The following is a 20,177-nucleotide window of genomic DNA, read 5'->3' as shown; positions in this document are numbered from 1 at the left end:
GCTCACCCTTTTCGATTGTCCATCAGTCTCAGGATGGTAAGCAATGCTAGGTGTGAGTAAAGTGCTGTAAATATCTCCTGCGAAAAGTGACCCATGAACTTTGCATCTCTGTCACTGACAATTTCCTGAGGGAAACCATGATGCTTAAAGACATGTTCAATGAATTGCCAAGCAACCTGCGATGCTGAATATTGGGTCTTAGTGGGTATGAAATGGGCCTGTTTTGTAAGATGCTGTCCCATCCCCTCTGTAGAAGGCAATCCTGTGATGAAATCCATTGCTATGTGCGTCCATTTGACCTCTGGATGGCTGCAAGAGGCCTACGGGTAACTTGCTGTCCACTATATTTTGTTGGCGAGGCAAGCGTTCAGCCACGTATTTAACCACATCTCTCCACATGCCTTCCTAGGTAAAGCTCTGCTTGATTCTTTCATATGTTTTAGTGATCCAGCTGGTGGTATTTTGAGTTTGGCACTAAATAGATCCTGTCTTGGCACCACAACAGCCCATTATGCAATTTGAAATTCGGATGACCCTGACTAGAAGGCTTTTGCAAATCTGAAAATATGAGAGCTGCTTTAGAATTCAGCATATACTCTTCCTGAATGCCATGAATCCAGTCCTGATATATGGTAGAGATAGTAGACAAATTGCAAGCCCACATCCTGGACAAGGCATCTGCAACCACATTTTCCTTCCCTTTTCTGTACTCAATGTCAAAATCATAGTATTGGACTGCAGCCAACCACCTCTTCTGCTTATATGACAAGTTTGGCTGGGTGAGGAAGAATCTGAGTGTCCTATGATCTGTTTTCACCTTAATTTTACTTCGTACAGATAGTGGTGCCATTTCTTGAAAGCACGCAATATAGCCAGCATCTCTTGATCATAAACATGAAAATTGAGTTCTTTGGCATCAAACTTCTTGCTTTCAAAGGCTATTACCTTGTGTTTCTGCCTCAGAACAGCTGCCAATCCTTTGCCACTGGCATCTGCCTCCACAATGAAAGGACGTGAAAAATCAGGGCATACCAAGACAAGTGCATGAGTCATAGCAAATTTCAGGTCTTCAAAACTGCGTTGTGCTTTCCTTGACCACCCAAAAGCATCCTTCTTCAAGAGGTCAGTAAGAGGAGCTGCCCTCTTGGCAAATTCTGTAGAAGGAAGCAAGACCTAAAAATCCTCTCAATTGGGTGGGATTTTGTGGCTGTGGCCAATCTTTGATGCATTTCACCTTTGTAGGATCCACCCAAATGCGACGTCTACTCACACGTCTACTCACAATATGCCCCAGGTACTCAACCTCCTTTGCCATAAAAGTGCATTTGCTGGCTTTTGCATAAAGCTGATGCATCCTCAAAACTTCCAGCACTTGCTTCACATGCTTAATGTGCTCTTGTCTATCCTTGCTGTAAATGGGGATATCATCAAAGAAAACCAACATGCATCTGAAAAGAAGTGGCTGTAATATCTTGTTCATCAATGCCTGGACAGTGGCCGATGCATTAGTCAATCCAAAAGGCATCACCTTGAATTCATACAAGCCTCGTTCAGTGTGGAAGGCCGTCTTGTGCTCATCTTCTTCTTTCACCCTGATTTGATGGTAACTAGACCTCAAATCTATCTTCGTGAAAAATTGAGCACCCTTGAGTTCATCCAACAGGTCATCTATCCTGGGGATTGGAAACCTATTTATGATAGTGGCCTTATTTAGATCCCTGTAATCAATGCACATGTGGTATGATCCATCCTTCTTCTTTACCAGAAGCACCGGAGAGGCAAAAGGAGAAGTGCTATGAGAGATGAAGTTCTTCTCAAGCAATTCCCGCACCTGTACTGCCACTTCCTCCCGCTCAACCTTAGAAAGACTGTATGGGGCTTTGTTTATGGGCTCACTGCCAGGCTCTAGAACAGTGGCATGATCCACATCCCTCTTGGGAGGCAATTGGGATGGCATATCAGTAAATACATGAGCAAACTCCGATAGCAACTGCTGCATATCACAATCCTCAACACGAGGAATGCTACCCACCTGAGACACTGACACATTCAATGCGTAGAGGGCATGCTCCTTCCTGAGCTCTCTGGCTAACTGCCTTGCTGAAAGGACCTGCAATTTAGGAGTGGCAATACCATGCAATGTTACAGTTCTACCCTTATGGACAAAGCTGAGTGATAGGGCATTTAAATCCATGCTGATTTTACCGAAATATTTCAGCCAATCACAGCCCAGGACAGCATCTATTGGGCCCATATCCAGTGCCAACAGATCCCTAGCAAATTCATAATCCTCAGAGAGCTTGATCCTTGCATCTTGGCAACAAAATTTACTGACTAAATGCTGTCCATTTGCCACCTCTACTCTCAGCCCATGATCAATCTCAGTAGCAATCAGTCCCACCTTCTGTTAAGGTCTTAGAATTGATGAAACTATGAGTGCTACCGCTGTCCACGAGCATGTGAACAGTCCTGCCATTAATTTGTCCTTTCAATTTGATAGTTTCAGCACTTTTGGCACCCATCAAGGCATGAGAAGAGATAGCATAAATGGCTTGTTGTGCATCCCAATAGATCTCCTCTTCATCCACAAGAGCATTGCCATTTGCGTCCTCTCGCGCAAGAAAAGGCATAGCAACCTGATGCTCCACACGAAAGACTTTAGGCCAACGGCCTCGCATATGGGCCGAGTGTCATCGGAATGCATACTATGGATATTAAGTTCATTAGCACCACCGGAGTCAAAAGGGAAATCAGCCCCCTTCATGGTTTCAACATCTGGAGCTTCGTCCATGATTTGTGCCCCCTCTGAATTATCATGAGTGGCATCCAAAGTCTCAGAAGCATCCATCAAATCCTCATCATCCGATATCTCAATAATCATGCTGAGTTCTGCAGTACCACTGTTCGCATTTTGCAAACTTCCCGGTGCTCAAGAGTCCACTTCTCACCACACTTAAAGCATAAGTTTGCCCTCTTTCTGCTGTCCAGAATAGCCCTGGTGTGTTGTTTAAATTCTGATTTTTCAATCCCAACACTTGGCTTAGCTCCTAGCTTAGCATCAAATGACCTGTATGGCTTAGCATATGGCATCTTGCTGCCCGTAACTGTGGGAAACCTCGGAAATGGTGCTGCTGCTGATTTTCTTTCATTCCAATCAGTCACTTTAAGCTTCTTCTCAGCCTCATTTGCATTCCCATATGCGCTGCCCACTGTCATCTTATATTTGCTGGCATATTTGGGTTCAAATACCTCTGCCAATTAGGTTGCACGCTCAATTGTTTGAGGTTTATGTGCCTTCACATCTGTAGCAAGAGGAGGACTTAACCCATGGATGAAACGTAGCAGCTTTTCCTTTTCAGATACGTCCTGCACAAATAGGGAAAGCCTCCAAAAGCGCTGCAAGTACTCTTGGTCCGTACTGGTCTCCAAGACAAGTAGGGATACAAATGTAGTGACCATCAATTCTTTGAAAGCCCTCCAAGTGGTTGGTCTCTGAGGCGAATCCCTCGTGTATCTCCACCATGTGTGGGCATAGTCCTACATATGCATACCGGCAAAAGTGCGAGTGTTCCCTTTTTTTTTTTCCAAAAAAACAGTGCTGATTATATTACTTCGAAAAACAAGAATACATGGGGTCAGTTTTGCAGCTGACGGGGCTGCGTTCACAAATCGGACGCAGCCCTAAGAGGAATCAAAAAGCTCTCTCTCACGGAGGGATCAGGCGGGTGTGAATAAACAGCCAGAGAGGCGGTGAGTAGCGCCACTGAAGGCCCTGAGATGTATGCTCGAAGAAGAGGCCCTGCGTGTCCCAATCTCGGAGGAAACGTCTTCGCTTCTCCCGGCCGGCCCGGGAGTCCCCCTGGATCTGGTCCCACTAACCTCTGAGCGTGTGGATAATCTCGCTCCAGATGTTGGCCATGACGTGGGCAGTCGAGAGGGAGGTACCTCCGAGGATCTGCGCGCAGCGCGAGGTCCAAATGTGCCATCCAACGATGCTGCTAATAATCTCCCAGATTGGCTGCCTCACCTGAGATCCTGTGTCCACCTCTGCCAAGTGCTGCGGGATGCCCTCAAGCGGCCCCCAAGTCCCCTGGGTGATGAGGAACATAGGGTCCTGCGGGCCTGCGTCGAACATCTGGTGATAGCCAGGTGTGGTGCTGCACCAGCAGAACGCGCCCCAAGTGATCAAACCTAACTCCGGTGCTGCACGAGTAAGGATCCCGAAAGCCCACCTCCACACTTCCTGGGCGCGAGTGCAACTCCATAGGCAGTGTTTTGGTGACTCCTCGTCCTCATGACAAATCTGACAGAGTCCTTCCTGACCAAACTGCCGCAACCAGCTCCCCATTGGAAGTCCCTTGTGGGCGAGTAGCCAAAGGAAGTAGGAAATCTTCGCCGCCAACTCTTCCACAAGGCCTTCCAGAAGGCCTGCAGAAATAGCCTGGAAATACCCTGAGCATACCAACTGGGCCGCTGGGTGGGCGGTCTGCTCTGCATCCTCCCGAGAATGCTCCTGTCGAGTTTCGTACTGTAAGCGAAGAAAGGGGTCGGCCCCTGGTCTGCCACAACCTTTGGCCATCTCCACTCTCCTGGGTCCTAGTCAAGCTCTGAAAGGGCCCGCCCCTCCCAAAGCCAGAGACGCCACAACTGCAGCTGATCCTGCTCTACTCTAGGATCGACCTGCCAAACCTTCCCCACGAGGCCTACGACACGAACCCTCTGCCACGAGAGAAGGGGGTCGATGAGCGCACCCTCTCTCCTGAGTCGGTCGTCACCCAAAACGGCGAAGGAGACAAAGGTGTCGTCTAGCCGACCTGCAACAACCAGTGGGATGCCACGGGGGGTGAATTGTCCAAGCCAACGGGCATCACCAGGCATGAGGGTCTGAATCTCCGGTGGTACCATCCATCCGGCAGGAATCGCTCCATCTATCTCTGTATGCCTCGTCTGAGCTCCATGGACGCCCCCGGCTGCGGCTGCTAGTGCAACAGTCTCCAAGTGTCTGTAAGTGTCCCTCCAAACTCGAAGGGACCGAGCGGGCCCCCGCATGCAGCCATCCCACGAGATATGCGACCTCTCCCCCAGCTGAAGGCCCGAGACATCTCTGACCTGACCTTTCCAGATGAGCGGCTGGCGGTCAATCTCCTCCTGACTGCTAGGAGGCGACTGGATGAGGCTGAGACGAAGTCGCCTCCAAACCGTGAGCAGGCTACGAATGAGCAGGGAGCGGGGACGGGTAAGCGGTGCAGAGGTGAAGATCCACCTGAGGGACGGTAGCCACTCTCCTCCTCGGCGCGGGGTGCAAGAACTGATCCCCTGCTGCTGAAGTAGCAACTTCCACGTTTGCCCCCCCAGGGTCAAACCGCGGATAACTAACTTGCCTAGCAGGGCCTGACTCTGGAGCTCTCGATCAATGACCCCCAAGCCACCCTCGGCCTGCGGAAGAATGATTGTCTGCCAGGCTACCCTGGCTCTGGTATCTCTGAGACCATCCCCTCCGGACCACAGGAAATTCCGAACCATCCTCCTGAGCTGTGCCACGCAAGATCGCGAGAAGCACCAACAAGAGGCCACATACCAGGCCGTGGCCAGGAGAACCTGATTGACCACAAGGGCACGACCTGCAAGAGAGAGCTTAGCAGTGCTCCGAAAAGCCAGCTTCCGTCGTATGGAATCTAGCACTGGGAGAAACTGCTGAGCTGGCGTGATGTCCAGGCCAACCTGAAAACCGAGATATCTAGTAGTCTGCCCCCGCGGGATCCATCTAAAACCCAAAAACCTCCCCCACTGTGAGCAGGCCCCTGGGTCTGTGAGAAAACCAACTGATTTGTTCCAGTTGATTTTCGCACCGGCTGCCGAACAGAAGACCTCTAAGGCCAGCCTCACCCTCTCCAGCGTCATCTCATCATCCTGAACATACAGCGCCATGTCATCTGCATACTCCGAGTCCAGGAGCTCAGTGTCCTCCCTGATGGGAAGGCGAACACCCCGAATCCCTGTCGTCCTCGCTCGAAGATAGTGCGTCATCGCCTCGGCGAAGAAGAGAAACAGGTAAGGAGCAAGTGGGCAACCCTGACGCACTGATCTCTCCAATTGAAATCGCTCTCCCATCCTGCTGCTGATGATGACCCTGCTGGAAGCTGTCCTGTATAACGCTGAGATACCCTGAATCCATCCCACTGGGAGAAGGCTGCTCCTGGGGTGGTGCAGTCTCGGGGTGCCCTGCCAGGGGTGAGGGGGGGGGGAGGAAGCTGCGGGGTAGGAGACACTGACTCCACTGAAGCGACTAGCAGGGGGGACGGAGGTGGGAGAGTAGGGGCTGCACGTGGCTGAGATACCACCGGTGAAGCTGACACTGCGGGAGAGCTGAGAGGGGCGGGGGGGGGGCTGGGGCTGAAGGGAAAGAGGCGGGGGTTGAGGTTGAGGGGCGGAAGAAGGGGACTGCGGCTAGGGTAGGGGCTGGGGCTGGGTGAGGGGAGGCTGGGGACAGGGAGAGAGGGGGACTTGAAGCTGCAGGGGGCGGGTAACAGACGAAGAAGAAGCTCTCCCTAGACCTTGGGGCGGCTGCCTGTCAGGTCTCTGAGGCACTGCTGCAGGCTGGGTATCCTTTGCCTCCTTGCCTTTGTCAGAAGTCTTCTTATTCTTTTCCCTTTTCCTTCTGACCTCGGTCCAGCCACCAACCACCTCTGGACCGGACTCCTGCTGCCTCTGCTCAGCCTGGCGTGGCTGCCTGGAGGGGGGCGGAGGGGGCTGTGGGGGAGGGGGCAAGGGGGGCCGAGAGGCGCTGGAGAAGCGCGGGGAAGCAGCAGCCAGGTGCCCAAAGCCATGACAACGCAGGCACTGGCTTGGCTGTCCTGTGACCACCATGCTCTGAGTAATGCTGCCAGCATCTGTCACAACCTCGATCTCTGCAGGGAGGGACGCAGGATCTACCACAGCCACACGGACTCTGGGAGCTCCTGCCGCAGCAACCGCGTCGACAAAAGTGTCATGCATCACCCAACCAAAGTGGGAACCCAGGTCCCTGACTATCGGTCGCAACTCAGCAGCAAGGCCTGGAAATACTAGCGTCACTGGGTGGCGAGGTATGCGGAAACGAGCATCAAAGTCCGCTGCGCTGAATCCTCGGTACCAAGGGACTATCACGATGATCTTTCCATCCACAGATGTGGGGGAACCAACAATCAGGTTGCTCGCAGCTTTCGCAGTGGAGAGTTTAAGCCAGAAGATGCCCCTTCCCATAAGGGCCACCTCCTCGATGTGGCTATCCTCTAGCATAAGGGTGGATTGTAGCCAATCCTTGATGGCTGGCCTGGAGGGAGAGTGTCCAATGACTGCCATAAACTGAAGTGTGGGCAAAGTCATCGGCAGCCTGTTTTACCAGGGAAGACTGCTGCTCTGTCAGAATCACGCAGTAGGCTACTGGAGAGGGGGGGTCCGGCTGGGCCTCTGGTTCCGGGCAGGGAGCCGCCATACTGTAGAGACAAACTGCGAGAACTCCAATCAGGAAGAGGCTGCCATCGAAAAGGAGAGCTAGACGAGAGGTGGAGCCTGGGGGTGGATGAGGGAACGAGGCTCACAAAGAGGCGACTCCTACAGCCGAGCAAGGCCACGCCAGGGGGAGATGTCGTCGAGGCAGCAAACGGACTGCCACACGCACTACAGCGAGTTGGGATCCTCGAACACCTGGGCGAAGCAGCGAGCAGCTGGGCAGCTTTGAGCAGCTGGACGGGGGGGAGGCACTTGAGCTACGAGCAGGTGGCGGCGGCAGCGACGTGCTGAAAGAGACTCTGCGCGCGGCGAGGCCCTGAACGGGGGGGACAGGCAACTAGTGCGAGCTCGAACAGGAGATGGCGATGGAGAGGGAGAAGCAGACGCACGCGAGGGGCGGGGGTTGGGGGGGAGAGAAGAGGCGATGGCGAGGTGACGGGCGGAAGAGGGAGATAGGGGAGGTAGACGCGATGGCGAGGAGGAGGAGGGCTCGCAGGAGCCTCTGATATTCTCTTAAGTTCCTTGCATGCGAGTGTTCCCTTTAAACTTATGCACTGTGAGTTTGTCCTTGATATCCTTGGCTGCATAGTTCTTGTGTGTGTAACCTCTAGAAGTGCGGGCATCATCACACTTGAGGTTCACATAATCAGAGAAGGGCATCTCAAGTTTGATGGCCTCAGGTAGGGCCTTACATGAACACAAAGAATATGCCAACATGTCATCAAAAGTGGCTTGCTGCCCACCACCAACCCCCTACTGCGTAGTAGCTGCTGCCATATGATGCACTGGCTGCGTCTGGCTATATGTGCTTGTGGCGTAGCGATAGGTGCATGAACCCCGGACTGGGACTCTCTGTCCAATGCATCTCTCCGAAATGATGGCAGAGAAGAGGATTGACCTCTCTCCCAGGGGTGTGGGCTGCCATATAAACCGAAGCCAGCTCTAGGCATACTCGTTGGTGCTGTGAAAGGAGCACTAATTGGATGCACACCAATGGGTCAGCCCAAAAGAGACGACTCAGCCTGCACAGATGCAGAAAGCTGTGAGCCAAAAGATGGTCCGACATCCTGCAAGAAGGCGCTTTGTGGCACAGAAAATGCATCATTGAAGTCTAGATAATCCCCATGTTGGGGTACATGCAATGGTTCAGAAGACTGATGCTCATAGGCACAACGGGCATCTGCCATAAAACCCCTGCGTTGAGCAGACAAAACATCTTGACCGTCTGAGTGGTCTCCTTGCTGGGGGTGCGGGTTTCTTACCCTTATTCTGCATAGCAATGGCAGATGTGATCCGTTGACCAATCTATTGTCCCATCTGGACAAGAGCGGTATCCTGCATAGCCATGGCTGTGGTAAGCTGCTGGCTGAACTCCTATCCTATGAGGCGGAAAGCACCCTGGAGCATAGAGGAAAGGGCATCTAGAAACTGCGTCTGCGCTGCTTGCACTTCCCAGGATGCTGGAGAGAGAGTCGCAAAGTAAAAGGAACCTCTGTACCACCAGTGGATGCAGCCACTGTGGCAAGCACTTGCTCATACTGAGCAACCTCATCTGTGTCATGCAATATATCACGAGGGGCATGCTTCGGTGGCATGGTGACTGGCCCTAGAGAGAGGAGCTCGAATGTAGGCAAGGAGAAATGGATAGCAAAACCCTGCGTAATGAGCACCTGAGATAGTACGTGGAAAGATACAAATGTCGATGGGGAGGCTCGGAAGAAGGGTCGTCGAAGAAGCTTTGAAACGGAGCCAAAATGGCTCCAAACGGGCTGTGAAAGGCCTCTAAAAAGAGGCTGAAAAGTGAACTGTTTACCCTCTTTTTTTTTTTTGGGGGGGGGGGGTTCCCTAAGGCACCTAGGATAGTTAGGACTCCTAACCTAAGACTGGTAAGACAGTTAGGACACTGACTCAGTCTAAACCAACCCTCCTTTTAACCCTAGTTAGCACTAACCTAACCTAGGTCCAAACTAACCAAACCTAAACCTAACCCCTAACTACAATCCTAACCCACCTCACTAACTGTACCTAACTGACGTAACTTGACCTACAGGACTAACCCTAGTTAGGACCTTATACCTTAGTCTAAGGGAAGAGAAAGTGGCATCGCAGCAGGCAGCGGTGGCATGGGCAATGGCTTTGAATGGCGAGCAGCGTCACGGTGAGGTGGCATCACGGCAAGGCTGGCTCTCAGGCTCACGGCTCACAGGGGCTTTGACAAAGGACATAGTCACGATGGCGAATAGAACGGGCTGGGGTCGGCGCTCGGTTCACACTGGCGGGCTCTAGAGTGGCTCCCGTGTTGACAGACGGAATGGTGAGGCTAGGGGGTTGGCCCCGAATGATTAGACTAAGCACTTGGATTTTTGGATCGACACCATCTTCGATGGAGTCCAATAGGATGGCCTCGAGCAACTGTTCTTTCCGTCTCCTCTTGTCTCTTTCAAGCTATTCTTTCAGCGGTAGGAGGGGACCAAGAGCAACAGCGTTTGGAGCAGCAGCAGCAGCAGCGGTGGCAACGTGTTTGGCTGGAGCAAGAGGGGAGATGGTGAGCGCTGGTTTTTTTTTTTCTTGGCAGCCTTAGTCAAGTCTGAAGGGCAGTTTTCATAAGATCGTGATGATGATTAAAATTTGAACCTGAAGCACTTCTAGAATTTCAACGGCCTGTTCATTTTTCTCTTCCCACGCTGTCACCTTGTCAAGGGAAATCTCGCGCTGTTCTCTTGGTCAGTTTCTTCTCTGTACCCGCAACCATTGCCCATAGACTCTTTTCCATGAAGCACAACCTCAGACTAAGCTGCCATGCAGCAAAGTTTGTACCTGTGAAGATCACCATCTTGTTTGTTGACTCGGAGTTCATATCCCATCGTTTCTCTTGCTCTGATACCAATTGTGAAATTCACACCTATATCTACACACACATGCAATCAACTGTGAAGAAACTTGAACTGAAATCTAACTGAAAACTTTATGGCAAGTGAAATAACTCAGCAAGACCATGTCGGGTCCTCCTCATTCCTACGGGACCAAGAGACTACCAGGCTTCTCCATATCGAATCCGAGGTAACAAGCCATAAGTAGATGAAAGACAAGTCGCAGAGTTGGAGCTGTCGTGCCAAACCCATCCGATCCAAAATTGTGCAAGAAGTATAGCTGCCAGTAGAGCTTATTGCACCATGAAATCCAAGGTAAATGAGTCGTGACGACTCTACAAATTGCCATTTACCAGCTCGTCCACCAGCTCTCCATGCAGGGCTCCATGTGTCACCTACGTGCTCATCCTAGCTGAGGTTTTCAGTTCACCAACACATACCCCCTGTGTCTCTTCCCATTTTCTGATTTTCTGCTCAAGAATAGTGCTATATAACCTGCTCACTCTAGTTTTTTGCCATTTTGATGTCCCTTCCCTTGTGGATCAGGATTCGATACAATTATGCTGAGTTGCCATTCTGGGGTGAAACCTTCCTCTAGGGCCGTATATATATGCTTGGTGAGCATCTTCTTTGTCTTCTCTCCTCGCCATGAGCATTTCTGCTACTAGCCCTTATGTGTTTGGAGCCTTCCCATTTGCCACCTTTTTGAGCCCCTTACATCTTCTTGCATTATAGTTTTTTTCACTGCTTTGATGGTAAAGTCATGATTTACTTTCAGCCTGCTGGTATTGCGATAATTCTTTCTATCTTAAATGGTGCATTGCCCTATCAGCTAGATCTAGATTTAGATTTAGATGCTCGTTTGGGAGAGACTAAAATGAAATCGTTTAGACTTCACAAGCAGTTGTAGCTTGAATGAAGAGATTTGGACTACTTTTTGATTAGCCTTCTCCTTTAGTGCTAGCCTTCGTCATGGCTGAGTTTGCCCTTCACCTCTGGAGTGCCGACAGAAACTCAGTACGAAGACTTTGTATAAATGGATGCTCAAGTATGTGTGGGTGTTTGGATTTGTATGTGTGAGAGCATACTTTTATACTACGGTCTACACCCACTGTTGGGCGCTGATGATGTCAGTGGGGATGTCATAGTAGCTAGTCCCTGCTATGCGTGATGGAGTTAATGGTTTTCAATCTTATGAGTGACTATCGTGAGATTGAAATTGCACTATGTTGTGTTTTTAGAGGATGAGTTTGGGAATGTTCCTGGATTCATCTAGGTATATATTTACTTTCTCTTCCCCCTCCCTTTTATAGAAACTGTACATGTCTTCCGGTGTCGCTTTCATCTCCTGAGCTTTCTTACCATGCAATTTCTGAAAAAACTTCTTGGGGTTTTGTTTAGCTCCTCAAAACTTTCAAGCTACTTGCTTATAAGAAATAATCATTTTTTGTTTCTCACCACTTGTTTGTGCGAGCTTTGCCCTCTCTCTTGGTTGTCTTTGCTGTTTCCCAGGCCCTATTTGCATTTTTGCATTCCTGATCATAGCAGTGATTGCATGGCATTCCAATGCTCCTTCCCTTTCTTTGACCAAGCCTGTTACTAGGGAACAAATCTGTTGTGTATTTGTTCATTTCCTGGCAAGTAGATAGCCTTTGACCTTGTGACTGTGCTGCCTCAATCTCCATCATGAATATGAGCCTTTTGTAATCCATTCTCAGCTTTGGTTACGCAGCAGTTCTCTGTTTTTTGACAGCATTCCCTGTTCCCATGATGCCTAGAGACATTGCTCTATGGTTCGAAGAGAGAGAGAGAGAGAGAGAGAGAGAGAGAGAGAGCACTTGGTTTATCCCTGTTTTCAGTGCTTTGAGACGGTGTTTAGGGTCAAGCCACATGGCAGTCAGTGCATCTCTAAGCTAGCAGCTCAAGGCCCTGACTCATGTCTTGTATGTGTTCTTTAGGTTGCTATCACAGAGGAGAAGGGATTTTACTTGAGGTTCCTCAATCTTTTGATTAATGACAGCATTTTCTTACTGGATGAAAGCTTGAAAAAGATCCCTGAGCTCAAAGAGATGGAGCTAGAAATGGCAAATACGACTGAATGGGAGAATAGGCCAGCACAGGAAAGACAGGATCGAACTCGCTTGTTCCGACAGCAAGAATCTGTATGGATTAAGTGGTCTATGAATTGTTTTTGAAATCAATTGAAGTCTTCTCTCAGATAATCATGTGAGAGATGAGCAGGCTTTATGATTTTGACAATCCTCTCTAAGTGGGCTTTATTCTATCTGTTGACAGATGGTTCGAACAGACATGACGTTAGCCAATGAAGATGTGAAGATGCTGCAATACACTTCTGCTGAAATAACAGCACCATTTTTACTCCCAGAGCTGGTAGTGGCTGAAAGCTTTCTGCTTGTTTCCACTGCTGTTTAGACTTTGGTTCACATAGATGTACTGATTTTGTGCGTAAGTTTGACATGTACAGGTGGAAAGAATAGCATCAATGTTGAACTACTTTCTGTTACAGTTAGTTGGGCCGCAAAGGAGGGCCTTGAAGGTGAAAGATCCAGAGAAATATGAATTCAGACCCAAAGAACTACTTTCACAGGTCTGTGCAGAGCGACTTGGAAAGATGTGGCTAATTCTTATATCTTGCTGTATCTGCGACACTTTCATTTCAATCTGGTGGATGGGTTTTGTGAAAATCCACAATCTAGTGTGTAAAGCTCTTATAATAGTTGGTTTGTTTTGAGCGCTTTCTTTGAAATCACTGTTTTGTCATCAAGATTGTCGAGATATATGTGAACCTTGCACGAGGAGATAAAAACGATGACTTTGCAAAAGCTATTTCTGGCGACGGCAGATCTTATCGGGAGGAGGTCTGGAATTCGTTTTCAATTTACTGTGTTGTTTGTATATTGCAATGCAACTTGTGAAACAGTCCATGTGTTTTAAAGGCGAGTGCCTTTTCTAAGTTCAAGCTTTGTTGCTCAGCTCTTTACAGTAGCCGCAGAAATTCTCCGCCAGATAGGAAGGCTACCAGAAACACTCATACGAGAGTTTGAGGCTCTGGGTGTGAAAGCTAAGGCTGCAGCTGCGGAAGCTATGGATACAGAGGCCATGCTTGGTGATATACCAGAGGAATTTTTAGATCCAATACAGGTGGTATCTACTGCGGCCGTAGGTGCTTTGGAATTATCTGAAGGGCTAGGGGGCATAGAATTTGTGATTGCTGTTGCTTATATATATTTTTGAATTTATGGCAGTATACGTTAATGAGAGATCCCGTGATTCTTCCCTCCTCGAAAGCTACTCTTGATAGGTCGACAATACAAAGACATCTACTGAGTGATCAGGTATACACATTCAAGGTGCTCAGAAAAGCATTTGCCATTGATTTTTTGGATTATAGTGTCTGAAAGGGTGTGCAGAATCGATCAGTTAGTGTGCAAGATCCTCCTAACCAATTGTTGGGGCATGCAGACGGATCCATTCAATCGTTCCTTGCTGACACCTGATATGCTGATTCCAAATACTGAATTGAAGGCTCAGATAGAGGATTACATGAGGTCGCATGGGCTGAAGAATTGATAAACTACAAGATGGCGTTTGTTGTACAGTACCAGGCAGTTCAGCACCTTACAGCAGGTACCTGATCGGCATGTACAGTGAAGCTAATGAAGACTTGACAACTTGTACCTGTGGTCTCCTATTAACTTTTTAGAGGATTCTGCACTCACAGGACAGCATTTTTAAAGGTAATGAAGGTGTGATAACTTGTACCCCTAGTCCCGCCAGAGATTTTCGTCCTTTTGTCCATCTGCCAAAACAGTCTTTTGCCTTTTCATTGCAGGAGCATTTCCTCCATATGTTCAGGCCCCTTCACCCAAAGGAAGCACTATTGTCATCCTTGATGGGGCCATCCTTGAAGGTATATTCATATGACTGAAAATCTTTGTGAGGGAACGGCCTGCCGATCGCCTTCAGAGAGCTGTGAAAGCTTCAAATGATGCCATTTGATGTAGCAATTTTGTTGCCTTTTTTGTAAAGGAAGTCCTTTACATCATTAGGAGAAGACAACCCTATTATATATATGCCTAATTGGGCTTGGGTGAAGCTTTAATGGGGGAGATGATTCATGACACACTATGGGCGCTGACGGTTGTGTATGCTACAGATTTGGTAAGCCAGTGTGATTCAGCCCCCCTTATAAGCCCTGCTGGGCATTCAAAATATATTATAATCGTAAGCTTGCACATGGGGCAGTAACCGATTTCAGCATACACCACATTTTTGTATGCCTTGGTATATATATTTCATGCAACAAGCTGGCCTTTAGGTACCAGAAACCTTAACCGACTGTGAATGGATTCTTGGCCTTTTGATAGCTGCAATATAAGTTAAAAGGATAGCAATGCTGCTTTTAAATATCGAATGTATTTGCCAGTGTGTTAAAATGATAATGATTATTATTTCATTTGATTTGAATGTAATATTACCTTTGGCAAGTTAAAACATTTTGCAATGTTGTTCTAAGTAAATTGCCATGTCTCAAAGGATAATTTGTTAGTTGCAAATTATAATGAAGCATTAAAAAACGTATAATGGTAGGATTGGTATCCCGGCATCATGAACATGTTAGGCTATTGAAGCTTTCTCGCCTTGAAGATGGCTAAAATAATTAACACGAGAGTTTGACTACATAAGAAAGTCAAAGAAAAGCATGTATGGTTTATCAAGGAAGAGCCTTTCATCATTTCTTTCATACAGGGCCGCACATGTGGGCGTGTGCTATGTACACTTGTACTTGAGAGCTTACACATAAGGAGGTGATGTGCATATGTGCACATTAACACAAAGACAACTACAGGTGTACATGCATGTAAGATAACATTTGTTTGAATGTTATATTGCAATGAGCTTAAAGCTTTCCTTTAGTGCTTGCAAGTTGTTCAATAAATTTACAGCATACTATCATGTGTTTGTGGTAGATTATTGTATGCAAATTTTGAAGTTTCTTTGGTTAGGATAAAAACCGAGAAGTTACATCACTTGTCGCATTATTTGTTTTTATTAGTCATTTTTTAGTAAATTTAGATTTTACAAATTTGGTTTTTTAATGTTTTGTTGGTTTAATTGTTTAGGGTTTAAAGAGCTTTTCTTGCTAATTTTGAATGCTTGACAAAATTCTATACTTTGGAAGCTACACTTCAAGGTGTCCAACTACATGCATAAATCAATGTTCTATATATATCTTTTGAAACTCTTGCCCGTTGTCCAAATTGTCTTTTCTTATCTCCCCAAGCTTGCCTCGTCTCCTCTTATCCTTAACCCCCTCTCTCTCTCTCTCTCTCTCTCTCTCTCTCTCTCTCTCCCCCCTTGATTGGCCTAAGTTGACGCTTGAAAATGGTGATTCTAATTATTTCATTTTTCATGTTTTGTTAGTTGGCGTATAGGTTGCTTTTGAAGAATGATGTGCAAATTGAAGTGGGTATTCTCACATTTTGGTGTCTCCTCTATTTTCTTAAAGTTGCATTTGCTCGACTTGCCTATCTCCCCATTCTATTGTCATGTAGTTGGTCACCTCCTTAACTTTGTTAGCAAGCTTGCAAAGTTGGTTAAGCTCTCCATCGGGATATGTTTTTTGTTAATGTTCCCATGTTAGCCTTTTGCAATTGTTCCTCGTGTTGGGTTGCTCTTGATTGTTGTCAGTTGTAGACTTATTTTGTAGGTTTGCTCTCATCTTTCGATGTGTATTGGCCTTACCTTGTCTTGGATCTTTTGTTTTGTTGACATGACTTGTCTCCTTGTGATTCTAAAGGGCTATTATTACCTACTCATGTTCCTTATTATATAGTGATGGGTGGTTTCCTATATTTAGAATCATGTATTCAAATAAAATACATTGCACTAAGGTCTAGAGAGGATTCAAATGAGAACATGGGGAAAACCTAAAGCTAACCTAATGTTAAATAGTGACCCAAAAGAGCACATGGGGAAAACTTAAAGCTAACCTAATGTTAAATAGTGAGATGTATACATTCTTATTTTCTTCATTTGCAATCTAGTGTAAAAGTAGCTATCTTGTGTGCACTCCTCTCCCTTTGTCTCTCTCTCTCTCTCTCTCTCTCTCTCTCTCTCTCTCTCTTTGTATAAAAGTCATTCGATCAAAGTGTAAGTAATAATGCAAAAGGCGATAGAATGTTTAAACTTTCTTCATTTGTGTCTATATTTAAATGAGAGTGCTTTCAACAGAAGCAGAAGGGAAGAGATTGAGAGAGGGAGAGCCAGAAGAGTCTCACAAGTTTTGGTGGGTGTAGAACACCCTAATCTTCTTTATCATAGTTGAGATTAAGGCACGGTGGTCTTTAACTCCCACAACTTTTCACTTAAAGACCAATGTGCCTTTAAGGAAGAACAATTAGTGGACATACTATCCAATGCCCATCAATACATGACAATACTTAAACCATTGACTGGGTAGACTCTTCATCAGCATATATGTAGGGTTATCATTTATATGAACTTTGATAAGCTCTATGTGCTTGTCCTCAAGTATCTCCCTGATGAAATGCTACCTGATCTCAATGTGTTTGGTCTTTGCATGAAAAAATGGATTTTGTGCTAGTTGAATAGTACTCATGGAATCACTATGCAATGTTAGTACACTTGAAGAATCCCCAAATCTCCCACTAGTGGATCAAGCCATATAGCCTCCCTGCGATTCTCTGTGGTTGTAACATACTCGGTCAAAGAAATACACTTCTGTATGCGAGACATCCACTACACTGCATCATCTGCAAAGGTGAACACATAACTAGAAGTGGATCTCTTGTTATCCACGTGCCTTGCATATAAAGCTATGTACCCAAGTACACTCATCTCTCCTTTGCTAAAGCAGATATACATCTCCTTGGTATTCTTCATTTACCTCATGATGCACTTAACTGCCTCTCGCGATGCCTCTTTCTTGGATTAGCCATATATCGGCTAATAATTTCTACTACAAATGCAATATCCGGTTTAGTAGCTATCATGGCCTACATAAGACTCCCTACTACTAATGCATAAGGAACCTTGGCCATCATGGTCCTCTTCTTTTCTGATTTCGTACTATTTGTCTAACTTAGTTTCATATATGAAGGTAATGGAGTACTTACAACCTTTGTCCCCTCCATATTGAAACCCTGCAATACTTTTGCATTAGAAAGCATACATTGTAGCCTTTCTTGAATGGTGCGGTTCATCTTTTTTGCAATTGGATTTTGCTTTGGAGTACGAGGAGACGTGACCTTCCTCTTGATCCCACGTGTATGACAAAAATGTTGGAAGTTATGAGAGAGATACTCTCCACCATAGGCATTTAAGGGTTCTACTTGACTAATTTTCAACCAAAGCCAGCCAGTTTTGAAATACCTTGAACACATTGCTCTTCTGAGCCATAGCATAAGCCCACACTTTCCTAGTTGCATCATCAATGAATGTCACATAGTATTCAGCCCCGCCTAATGACCATGTAGGCATGGGACCACATACGTTTGAATGCACCAAATCAAGCTTTTCAAGCTCTTTCTTTCTCCTCCTTTTATGGACTAATTTAGTATGCTTTCCATAGAGACAATGCTCACAAAATTCAAAGTCAGAAAAACTCAAATGCGGCACATAACCCAAACGACATAAGAGTTTCATTACACTTTGGCTCATGTGGCCCAACTAGCAATGCCACAAAGAAGTGCTTGGCTGCTCAATTATTACAACAACTTGATTAGACACCACTGATACATGTAAGGAATACAAAGTCCCATACTTGGCACCCCTAGCCAAAAGCATAGAATCCTTCAGAAAATTTCAACTCCCAAAACCAAAGATGGTTTGAAAACTAGCATCATCTAGCTAACCCGCTGAAATGAGACTCTTGGTCAGCTTAGGCACATGTCTCACATTTTTCAAAACAAATGCATAACCATTTGCAAAAGAAAACTTTATGTCACTTGCTCCCACTATCTCACATGCATAGTTATTTCCAAGATGCACATAACTTGTCTTTCCACTGTCATAAGTAGAGAACCATTCCTTATGGGGAGTAACATGGAATGAAGCACCAGAATCCAGAATCCAATCTCGAGAATATGCATCATCTGAAGTGGTAAGCAACTCTATAGGTAGACTAGACATGAAGAGAATGTCATTGTCACTATCATGAGTGACTGCATTGATCTCTTCTATCTTCACTTTTCCTTTGTCCTCCCTTGGACTCTCTTTCCTCTTATTTGCACCCTTATTTGCATTCTTTTTCTTATCCTTTTTCTTTTGAGCTTGTAGCAATCCTTTTTTATGTGCCCCTTCTTGCCAGAATGGTAACACTCAATGTTCTGTGCCCTGAATTTGCTATGATACTTTCCTCTTTCTTGGGACTCCCTCTGAACTATGATATGTCCCTTTGTACATTTAAGGCTGCATTCTGCTTGTTGCCATCCATAGCCTTTCGTCTAATCTTCTTGACCAGCAAGCTACCCACAACATCATCAAACTTCAGTACTCCACCAGGTGCAAAGTTATTGACATCTTTGCGGAAGGTATCCCATGAGGATGGGCTGGATACATGATGTGGTTTGAGGTTTTATAGTAAGCCATGTGTTTGTGTGTAATTGGTTGCATTGATTTTTGGGGTATTTTTATTGTGAGCCATTGGATTATCGTACTTTGTATCGTTGCGATTTTGTCTTCATTGTCGTGACTTCTAGGGAGTTTGAATGTGGATTCTTGCTGTCTTCTGTGCTCTCTATTGGTGGTCAACTATGGTGTTTGGGTGGCATTTGGAGGGAGGGTTGGGTTTTGGTACGAACTTTGTAGATGGTATTTACGTGGCTTGTTGCAGAGTATGAGGTCATTCTTTGGTGTTGATAAGATTGTTCATTTGGGGAGTTTCGAATTTTCAAGACATAGCGAGTGGTTTGGCTTCATTTCTTCTGGTTTTTTGTTATATAATATTGTGTTCTTTGTGTTTCGGTTGTGGTTGTGGGGTTTTTGTGCTTTGATGGAGGGTGTGGAAGGTCCCTTATTCTCTTTGCATGTCTATGATGAGTGTTAATGCTAAATTGTGGTACTGATGCTTCGGTTTGTCTCGTGGCCCTTCATTTCATTCCTAGTGTCTAGGGTGATTGCCATTTCTAGACGACCACATTGAATTGTTCCCCCTTCCACGGACAAGATGAATCGACATGAAATGAATGTAAAGGACGGGGAAATGGGGGAGCACACAATAAAGATAAAGAGGGATGGAAAATGGGGGGAGCACACAATAAAGATAAAGAAAGATGTATGCACAAAATTGGAAATAGCTTTCTTCTATGGCCAAAACTGGTAATCAAATACAATCAACTTGGTGCGTGTCGCCTTGGTAGCAAGGAGACCCTAACTCCTAGGAGTCTTCTAAGACTTCATATACTTGATGTCTTTTGACATTTGTGATGGGTACTACCCATTGCATTTACAACCGTTTGCACCTCCTTGTTATAAGGGTGTAGGTGCAATTACATTATATCTAACCTTCTAACACCTTTTGCCTTTGTGGATTTTATATTCATAATCATTTGAATTTTCCTTAGAACCTACCCTTTTTGCTACTATAATAATCTCAATTGACTCTAATAACCAAGGTCCTTCGCTACCTCATCCTTATTACTTAAAAATGCTACACTTTGTTGTGCAGCACTATCTATGGGGGATTGGGCATATGGTACACAATGTTTATAGGGTGTATGAGCTACTTCCCACTTCCCCGTGGCCTTGACCCAATCACTCTTTGATCAGCAA

General features: G+C 46.3%; 1 protein-coding gene across 2 annotated transcripts in view; it reads left to right on the top strand.

Moving 5' to 3' along the window:
* LOC147892826 (U-box domain-containing protein) overlaps positions 1-14,878 on the top strand; it is a 43,184-nt gene extending 28,306 nt beyond the window's left edge. The window contains exons 10-17 of one of the 2 annotated variants that reach the window (XM_087386896.1): positions 12,320-12,523; positions 12,657-12,752; positions 12,889-12,969; positions 13,148-13,240; positions 13,356-13,523; positions 13,628-13,717; positions 13,845-14,119; positions 14,215-14,878. In XM_087386896.1, the coding sequence (XP_087243022.1) occupies positions 12,320-12,523; positions 12,657-12,752; positions 12,889-12,969; positions 13,148-13,240; positions 13,356-13,523; positions 13,628-13,717; positions 13,845-13,952 (840 nt within the window). In that variant the 3' untranslated portion in view covers positions 13,953-14,119; positions 14,215-14,878. Of the gene's footprint in view, positions 1-12,319; positions 12,524-12,656; positions 12,753-12,846; positions 12,970-13,147; positions 13,241-13,355; positions 13,524-13,627; positions 13,718-13,844; positions 14,120-14,214 lie in introns of both variants that reach the window. The other variant, XM_087386895.1, reaches the window with a different exon arrangement.
* The last annotated feature ends 5,299 nt before the right edge of the window (positions 14,879-20,177 follow it).

The sequence above is a fragment of the Dipteris shenzhenensis genome, chromosome 16, assembly GCF_047967505.1.
Source record: "Dipteris shenzhenensis isolate YYH24624 ecotype China chromosome 16, Dip_SZ_1.0, whole genome shotgun sequence".
Classification (NCBI taxonomy): Eukaryota; Viridiplantae; Streptophyta; class Polypodiopsida; order Gleicheniales; family Dipteridaceae; genus Dipteris; species Dipteris shenzhenensis.
The sequence above is the reverse complement of the archived record's forward strand: the minus strand, read 5'-3'. Positions and strand labels throughout refer to the sequence as shown.